The sequence below is a fragment of the Palaemon carinicauda genome, chromosome 26, assembly GCF_036898095.1.
Source record: "Palaemon carinicauda isolate YSFRI2023 chromosome 26, ASM3689809v2, whole genome shotgun sequence".
NCBI classification, from domain to species: Eukaryota; Metazoa; Arthropoda; class Malacostraca; order Decapoda; family Palaemonidae; genus Palaemon; species Palaemon carinicauda.
In genome coordinates, this window is record NC_090750.1 from 84334798 (window position 1) to 84344797 (window position 10000).

Consider the following 10000-nt stretch of genomic DNA (forward strand, 5'->3'; position numbering starts at 1 on the left):
GTTAATCAACAGTTGTTGAATTTTGCCTGCATTGGTTGCAACTTTTTTACCAATAGTAATAATTTTTGAGAGAATTTTCCGGCATGGTATCAAAATTTCATCTTAAAAATTTAATATTTTGTCAGTCAAATATTTATAATAAAAATTGGTATTGCAATTTAAAATTAGAAATATATACTTCAAGTTCGTAATTCTAACACTTTGATTTTTAGGTCAGCAATATTATTTTTAGTGTCAAAAAAAGAAAAGAATTTTTTCTTTATCAGAACATTGTATTGAGCTATTTTTGGCTTAACATGAAAGTATTTTGTTGTGATGTTAAAAATTTTATTTTCATAAGCCAGGGTAAAAATTCAGCTATCCATAATTCTACCATTGTTTATGAAATATATATTTTCTTGTATAAATAGATATATTGTTTACCATACAGTGGGTACAATTTTATTTTTGCCGGATAATCTCAGTGATCCGGAGGGAGGGTGCAGAAGACAAATTGCCTGGACCATCGTGCGGGTATCATTTTTACTAAATAATTACTTAACATTTTTTCTTTAGTTTTATGAAATCAATAGGTCAACAATTCATTGACTTAGCAATATAAAACTCATTGCGTGTCATTTCTGCTGTCATAAATTAATATCAATTATCCTTTCCGAATTAAGGAATATGAATTTGCTTGTCTGTGCAGACACCGTGTAAGAAATGGGAAGTTCATTTCTACCTTCTGCAGCTTCCTCTTCTACCTTTTGTTTAGGAAAGTTAACGTTCTATATATCAAAGATGAACTCGGGCGGTTGGTTCAGATTGCCAAGAGCTTATCTCAAGGGGTAGGGGTTTGGGGGGGGGGGGGTTCTTAGAAAAAAAAATCATAGGCCCCACAGAGATAAACAGTGAAGTTCGCTACTATAAAAACCTTGTCCTCAAAAATTGGTAATATTGATAATTTTACCAAATATTGTGAAGTCTGTCATTTCGTGTATAATTAACAGCTATATTTACTCATAAGAGATTTACCCGCATCGATAACTTTTCCTATTGGACAATGCAACCATAACCTTCGGTCAACCATTACTAAAGATTATATCGATTTTTTAGTATATCCAACTGGTGTTAGAGCACCAAAGGTCATTGAATATCTCTTATTTGAAGAAAAAAAAAACAAGATGTCGTCGGCCAAGAGATTTTAAACTCATTGGTATCGTTACGTGTTCTTTTTCTTCTTCGCTACTCTCACCTCTCGTGTCACTACTTTGTCTAATGTTACGATTGTAAATCCTGGTAGCTTTTGGTTGAACAAGTTTCATATTGCACCTTAATCATCAGCCTTCTTATAAGTTTCTCACTTAGATTTTCTAATTGTTTATCTCATTCTTTTATTTTTTTTATATAGTTGATATTTGATTTGTATTTATTATCCCATACGGTACTCCTTCCCTATTGGAACAAACATTGTTTGTCTAATTAGAGAGTTGCAATTTACTATAACGGTTATTAGTATTACTGCGTGATGCTAGTGAAACATAGATGATTTTTATGTTTCTCAATCTAGTTCTTGATTAGTTTTCCCAACAGAGTTTTAGTTGTGCTTAATACTTTCTCAGATATTAATATTGACAAGGGCAATTACATTCACCATCACTTGTGTGCCGTATTAATTGTAAATGGTAAGAGAATGGTATTTAAAATTATATTTAACGATTTCTCAAATATCAGTTTTAATTGGGTTTGTATTATATAGTTTATGCAGCTAGAAAGGAGTTATTTATTACGATTCATAATCAAAATATATTAATTGATTTGCTTGCAACATTTTAGTTATGTGATTGGCACATGCATATGTGTAGACCGCAAGAAGTTTAACACTCGTAAAAATCTTGTATATATATATATATATATATATATATAAATATATATATATATATATATATTTATGTATATATATATGTATATATATATATATATATATTATATATATATATATTATATATATGTATATATATAATATTATATATATATATATATATATATAGATAGATAGATAGATAGATAGAATAGATAGATAGATAGATAGTGTGTGTGTGTGTGTGTGCGCGCGCGCGCAAGCGCATATGCATACTTAGGTAACTACAGATTCTTGAACTCATCGTAAAAGTTCAGCCCATGTAGTTATTTATGGGTAGGTAATGAGAAAGTTTGGATTTACAATTTTGTTTTGCAGTGGATGTATAATGCGTTGAACTTAATGATGTTTAATTATCTTATTTCATGCTTCATTGCGCTTAAATGAAGTGATAGCTAACATCGCTTCTTGCTAATTGGCTTTGCTGTTTTTGTTGTCTGTTTCCTAAAGAGGAAGAATATCTTATACGTTGACCTTTGTTTTTATTATAGTTATTTTTTATTATCGGTGTAGATGTCTGATTTGCATTTTTTATTACAATTTAATTATTTACTTTTAATTTCTCTCTCTCTCTCTCTCTCTCTCTTCTCTCTCTCTCTCTCTCTCTCTCTCTCTCTCTCTCTCTATTGCAATCCTGACCTTTATACCCCACTTTTAGTGATTTACTTTCTTATGAATTCAACAACAGGAAATTGTTTACAACCTCTCTCTCTCTCTCTCTCTCTCTCTCTCTCTCCCATCTTTAGCGTCAATTATTTCCTATGAATTCAATCAATAGAAAGCTCTCTCTCCTTCTCTCTCTCTCTCTCTCTCTCTCTCTCTCTCTCTCTCATTTCCCACCTTTAGCGTTAATTTCTATGAATTCATCAATAGAAAGTCTCTCTCTCTCTCTCTCTCTCTCTTCTCTCTCTCTCTCTGTGCAATCCTGACTTAATACCCACTTTAAGCGATCAGCAAGACGTTAGTGCCCTTTGAAGGGAGAGCCTCGCGAGGTGTAAATTGGAAGGCCAGGTGTGAAGGCTCATTACGTGATTTCCCGGATGTCATTTAGATTTTATAGGCCTAAGCAAGGGGCCTTGGGCCTAAGGAAGCAGGTGAGGGGGCGAAGCCGAAGGCGTCCAGCATTAGGGCAAAGCTTCAGCCTCCCCCCCCCCAAAAAAAAAGGGGGAGGGATAATGTCTGGGATTGAAGAACTATTAGGGTGAAAGTGAGCTTAATTTTTTTTTTATTCTCGAGATTAGATTAGGGTGAGAGAGGTATTTTAATTCTTTAATTATAGTACGATTAAGTTTTTCTTATATTGTGGACCAAATAGATTATTTTTTTTTCATTCCTTCCCTTGGTTGCAATTAGAACGTGGAGCTAAGCGGGTCTTTCTTTTTATTTATCCTTTGTTTCCTGAATATTTTTGTACTTGTTTACTTTGTTTAGTCTATTCACTACATGACCAGTTTAGCTCTCTCTCTCTCTCTCTCTCTCTCTCTCTCTCTCTCTCTCTCCTTTAATTATTTCCCTTTGTTTTTTATCCGATATAGTTTTACAGTCAATTTAATTCAAATTGTTCGTTCTGCCTTTTTTCTTCTTTCTCACAATAGTCGACGATATCGTGATTTATTTGGCTAATATAAGATCAGAAAAAACTTTGGTGTCAGGATGATAAAAAAGTAGTAAATGATAAATTCTTCAAATGTTATTCACACCGCTTTACCACCAAATGATTGCAAAAGGCTTTTATCTATAATTATTTTATATGTAGTTATTCAGTGTATTTCGGATATTCATCAATATATTTTTATAAATCAAAATTTGAATGATGAGCTCATGAAATGTTTTCTACTCTCTAGCATAAGGTATTTTTTTTTTTTTTTTTTACAAAGATTGTAGTAGATAGGGTGGAAGGTTTCCTCGCAGCCCACTGCTCAATATTTCAATTAGACATGCATCATGTGTTTCCCTTTGATTGTAGGCTTTGATGTCAAGCATAGTGTGCTGGCATAGATCAGTTGATAGCAGTACAGTGTGCATGGGGTTTATATTTGCTTATTGCTTTTATATTGAATTGATTTAAATTTTGATGATGATGATACATTTATTATTGTTGAAGTTTTCCAGGTAAAACATCAACAATAATAACAAATAGTAATAATAATGATGATGATGATAATTATGATAATAATAATAATAATAATAATAATAATAATAATAATAATAATAATAATGATGATGATGAAAATCGTCTCCCAGTGACACTAGTCCTGGATTCAAGACGAAAGGAGAAAAGACGACCCACCTATTCCTATGTCACCGGGAGAAATTTTTATGAAGTCGAATTGTGTAATCCTGCCATATTTAAAGGAGTTAAATCCCTTTACGCTACATGACTCGACCCTTTGCGTACGGGATTACAAGACTTATACGCGAGCTTCTAGGTATTTCTTCAGACGCAGTCTTATTTTTATCGTCATATAATTTTCCATGGGATGTGGGTGTGTCTTTTTATGTTTTTTTTTATTATCTCATTATATTTTAATGATTTTATCCTTATCTTTCGCTGAGAAAGGGAGGGATAATGTTATTGTACTGTTTTCTAGTTTTTCTTTTATCCTGTTTGGTTATGTAAACTAGACAGGTATGAAATAGATGCGAATATTTATTATTTTTCCAATTTTTATTGTTGCGCTTATAATATCATTAATACTAATGGTGATGATAATTATTTTTATTGTAGTAGCAGTAATATTAGATTGTAATAGCAGTAATAATATTAGATTGTAATAGCAGTAATAATATTAGATTGTAATAGCAGCAATAACATTAGATTGTAATAGCAGTAATATTAGATTGTAATAGCATCAATAATATTACCAGCAGCAGCATAAATAGACTAATAAGAGTAATGTTTTTCGTAACTTTTTTTTACAAGGTTATTTGTATACAGCCGTCAAAGAAAATGATATATCAGGGAGAATTATTTTGTTCATAATTGATACGAAAGCGAGGGGTAATCTGTTATTTATTGGCACAAGAGCCAGGGCGGGTATTAGCAAAGAGAAATTTTCTTGGGAAAGGTCGTCTACGTTTTTAGTTATTGTTTTTGTTACTAATGATATAAATAGCCTATTATTATTATTATTATTATTATTATTATTAATGTTGTTGTTGTCGTTGTTGTTGTTGTTGTTGTTGTTGTTGTTGTTATTATTATTAATATTAATATTAATATTAATATTAATAATAGTATTAATATTAATATCAATATTAATATTATTAATATTATTATTATTATTAATATTAATATTACTATTACTATTAATATTAATATTACTATTACTATTATTTTTATTATCTTTATTATTATTATTCTTTATTATTATTATTATTATTATTATTATTTTTACTATTATTTATTATTATTATGATGATGTAATTTATTGCCACAGAGTCAGAGCGGGTATTAGCCAAGAGAAATTATCTTGGCAAAGGTCGTCTACATTTTTAGTTATTATTTTTTTACCAATAATATAAATAACCCGTTATTATTATTATTATTATTATTATTATTATTATTATTATTATTATTATTATTATCATTATATCATGAAGATTTCTGTTAGAACAGACATTTAAATGCGCCCTTGTACTCTAATTTTAATGGGTTAATAAAAAACCCTTTTGGCCATATTACTTTTTTTTCGCAGAGGGATTGTAATATTATACCAGAATTTTATTTCATGAGAAAAGTTATTTATTTATTTATTTATTTATTTATTCATTTATTTAATCATCTTAGAAATACTGGAACCCCGTTCCTTACGCGGCTGTAACAAATAACAAAAATATTTCCTGGATAACATTCTCAGTCACAATATTTCTTGTGTATATCTCATACGTGTCATTGAATATACCTCTAATCCCTTATTTGTTTTCTTTCATTCCTTAAGTTTTTTTTTTATATTTTCTCGCCAGTCATCCCTGCTTTGTTAAAAACCAACACATTGTTGGGAGTTTCCCTTTTAAGGATGGGATCCCGCGAGGATTTTCTCGGAAGAAAAATCTTGGCGGTTGAATCCATAGGAAATATATAAATGAAGGGCGAGCATGAAATTGCTGATTACAAAGAGGGTTGGAAAGTATATAGTTTTTGTTTCCTTATGCATGGGATGTGCTGGGAAGAGTATGGATATTATACACACACAAGCACACATATTTATATATGTATAATTATTTATATATATATATATATATATACATATATATATATATATATATGTATATATATATATATATATATATATATATATATGTATACATATTATTTATTAGAGTATGGATATCATACACACACTTAACATGCCGAATATGTGTTCAATACTGAAAATATTTCTTTTCTTCATAATATCATTGTTTATGATGATTCTAAAATGTTTGTTTTGATTTTTTGAAGTTATATTTTGATTAAATGACGTGCTTGCCTATTTGGATATTGATATTGGAACGAATCATAATATTTGATTAGTCTTTTTGATTGTCATTTTATCTTAAATTCCCATGACCTTTTTGTTTTTCATTCCTCGAACGACGCAGATCTCGCTGAGGACTCTTGGAATAAGCACTTGCCTTACGGAGTCTTTCATTTAATTAAAGTAATTAAGTCCTTTGAACATAGCGTGAGAAGTTTCTAAAGGGCCAATTATCGGCGTGACTTCGGTAACGAATCCCAGAGAACCACAAGTAATTTGAACCTGCCACGTAGGAGACCAAAAACATATAATTTCTCCAAGACCATTGCTTTTTAAAGTCCCAGGTTCTTTAGTTCCCGTCTCTGGTTTTTCCAGCCCCATCCCTGGTTCTTCAAGACCAGTCCCTGGTTCTTCAAGATCACTACCTGGTTCTTCAAGTCCTGTCCCTGGTTCTTCCAGCCCGGTCCCTGGTTTTTCCAGCCTGGCCCCTGGTTCTTCCAACCCGGTCCCTGGTTCTTCAAGATATCCGTCCCTGGTTTTTCCAGCCCTGTCCTTGGTTCTTCAAGCCCATCCCTGGTTCTTTAAGCCCCGTCCCTGGTTCTTCAAGCCCATCCCTGGTTCTTCAAGTTCCGTCCCTGGTCAGGGCATGATGTTCCTCAAAGGGGATTACGCCCCCCCCCCCCCCCTTTAACCAACGAATTATCCCCCTCCCCGTTCCCACCCCCTGGGACTTAATAGGTCTTTGCTCCCTTATCAGGTTTTTATTGAGGGCGTGTTTGCGAGATTAGCTTCGTCTTGCTGAGGAGGCTTGTTGCTTTCTCTCACTTGCCCTTAAATGAACCAATCAAGTTTTTATTTGACTTTTTTTCCCCTCTTCCCTCCCTCCTTCGAGACATTATCAGAAGGGGTTGCTTAATTGGATGCTTGTGAAATTTCTATCATAATAGTCGTTCGATATAGTCTGGTAAGTATGCTGTTCTAGAAAGCAAATTGATGCACCTGTTTATTGAAGGGTTTATATATTTATTTATTTGTTTGTATGTATCTTTTTCGATCAACATAGAAGTGTTTTCAGTTGCGGTTGCTATGATTGAAATATAATGTTTACTTTTGCGTATGTGTAGTAAGATTACTTTATCAATATTTTACGTATGTGCAGTAAGATTACAATATCAAATTTTGCGTATGTGCAGTAAGATTGATGTATCAAATTTTTGCTTATGCGTATGTGCACAAGATTACTTTTATCAAATTTTTGCGTATGCCTAATAAGATTACTTTATCAAGTTTTTGCGTATGTGTAATAAGATTACTTTATCAAATTTTGCGTAAGCGCATGTGCAGTAAGATTACTTTATCATTCGCACTTCATTTGTTTTTACATTGAGGTATGAATTGTTGTTTGTAAAGACCCTACTAATTATCAGGTCCACATCATGCCAGGATTCACATAAGTCACAGTGCATGAAACCCCGTTATAACTGCACCACCATATTAACAAAAACTACTCCCAACTAGCGAATGTTATTTTCTCCTTTACGCAAAGAGTAGCCAAATAAAACAGCTGATATGTGCAGAAATTGGTTTAAGTTGTAGGCTACCCTTTCGTAGTAAAGTAAACACTTTAATAATTACCAATTTTTATCCTTGAAATCATTTCCACTAAAAAAAAAAAATATCAATGACCAAAAATGACGCCAAAAGAATGGATGAATAATATATATATATATATATATATATATATATATATATATATATATATATATATATATATATATATATATATATATATATATGTATGTATGTATGTATGTATGTATGTATGTATGTATGTATATATATATATATATGTATGTATGTATGTATGTATGTATATATATATATATATATATATATATATATATATATATATATATATATAAACTTATCAGATTATTTAAAGTAAATAAGTAGCCATGCAAAAGTTAAATTAAAAATATATACAAGAACCTTCAAAAAGCCTTTGAAATTATTGTTCCTTAATCTGTCATTACAGAAGCCGAGTCTAGTCCTGCCATCATCATATGTGCGCTGCTATGATGCATATGCTAATTATTTGTTAAGCAGCTTTACACTATTGTTAGTAGGAAAGGCCTTTCCCAGTGCTATAGTTGCCCTGTACATATGAGTCTCTCTCTCTCTCTCTCTCTCTCTCTCTCTCTCTCTCTCTCTCTCTTTATATATATATATATATATATATATATATATATCGTAATGAACGAAATTAGTAAATTTGATCGTCAGTATTCTAAGTTTTACTCATGATTGTGTATAAGTATTAATGTTCTTCTTTGAGATTTTTTTCAAGGTCACGATCAAATTTTCCATAAATTACAGAGACAATCAAGATTTTTTTTCCCTTGTGATTTTATTAGATTTCGTTTGGTTACTCTAAATGTCAGTATTATAGCATTTTTTCACCAGGTCGCTTAAACTAACGAGAGATCTCTGACCCTCAGAATGTTTGTCAGCAAACATAATAATTGGATTCTGTGGTTGGAATTACAGCTTGTAGAATGGTCAGTGTTTCACCTCCTCAGATTTGCTTAGTTTGCACATTAACCTTTGATTTCATTACCGTCCCTGTAGAAAAAAAAAGAAAATAAAAGAACTAGAATAAAGAGGAAAACAAAGATGTGCCGATTGAAAGGCGAATCCCTCCTCCCAGCCACTGAACTGAACCTTCAATTGCTATTTCGTTAAACTAAATGATTGTTCACTTCACGAAGCTTACGGTAATGTTTATGCTGCAGTGACTAATTCCAGTGCAATTGCATTTTCGATTATGAATGTCAAATGGAATATCTGTTTTATATTAAATGCCGATGTAACGTCCCTGACTGGGGAACGCCAGACTGTAGTTAGTCCCGTTTAAACTCATTTGCTCCTTTGGTCGCTGCACCCTCACCATCCTTGTGAGCTAGTTTGGGGTTAGGGGGAGCTTATAAGTCTATCTGCTGAGTCATCAGCATCCATTGCCTGGCCTTCGTTTGTCCTATTTTGGGTGGAGAGGTGGCTTGGGCACTGATCATATGTATACATGGTCAGTCTCTAGAGCATTGTCCTGCTTGATACGGCAATGTCACTGTCCCTTGCCTCCGCCATTCATGAGCGGCCTTTAAACCTTTAAATGACGTCATTGCTATCCTCTCCTTTTTACAATCCTCTCTATTCATGTTAGCTCTCTATTCCTAACATCTCTAATAGCCAGGCCTTCTCCATCATGAGGCTTAATACTACACAGTATTCTAGAAGTTTTATTCCAGCTGTTACCAAGTTGGGGAATGATGTTCCTAATCGGGTAGTTGAATCAGTAGAACTTCAAAAGTTCAAAGTTGGAGCAAATGTTATTATGTTGACCAGGCTGACATGAGTCTTTTTATTGTTTATATATGACATATCTGTTTTGGACGTTGTTAATAGTTTATATAGGACATATCTGTTTTGACGCTGTTACTGTTTTTAGAATGATTTTGTTAATTTATTCTCATGATTTATTTATTTCCTTATTTCCTTTCCTCACTGGGCTATTTTTCCCTGTTGGAGCCCTTGGGCTTATAGCATCTTGTTTTTCCTACTAGGGTTGTAGCTTGCTAGTAAT

At 32.2% G+C, this 10000-nt stretch overlaps 1 protein-coding gene across 1 annotated transcript in view; it reads right to left on the reverse strand.

Annotated features, from left to right (window-relative positions):
* The window catches only part of LOC137620040 (trichohyalin-like), a 22175-nt gene extending 20871 nt beyond the window's left edge, over positions 1-1304 (reverse strand). Inside the window, exon 1 of the mRNA XM_068350319.1 lies at positions 1206-1304. Within this exon, the coding sequence (XP_068206420.1) occupies positions 1206-1304 (99 nt within the window). The remainder of the gene's footprint in view (positions 1-1205) is intronic.
* Between the last annotated feature and the right edge of the window lie 8696 nt (positions 1305-10000).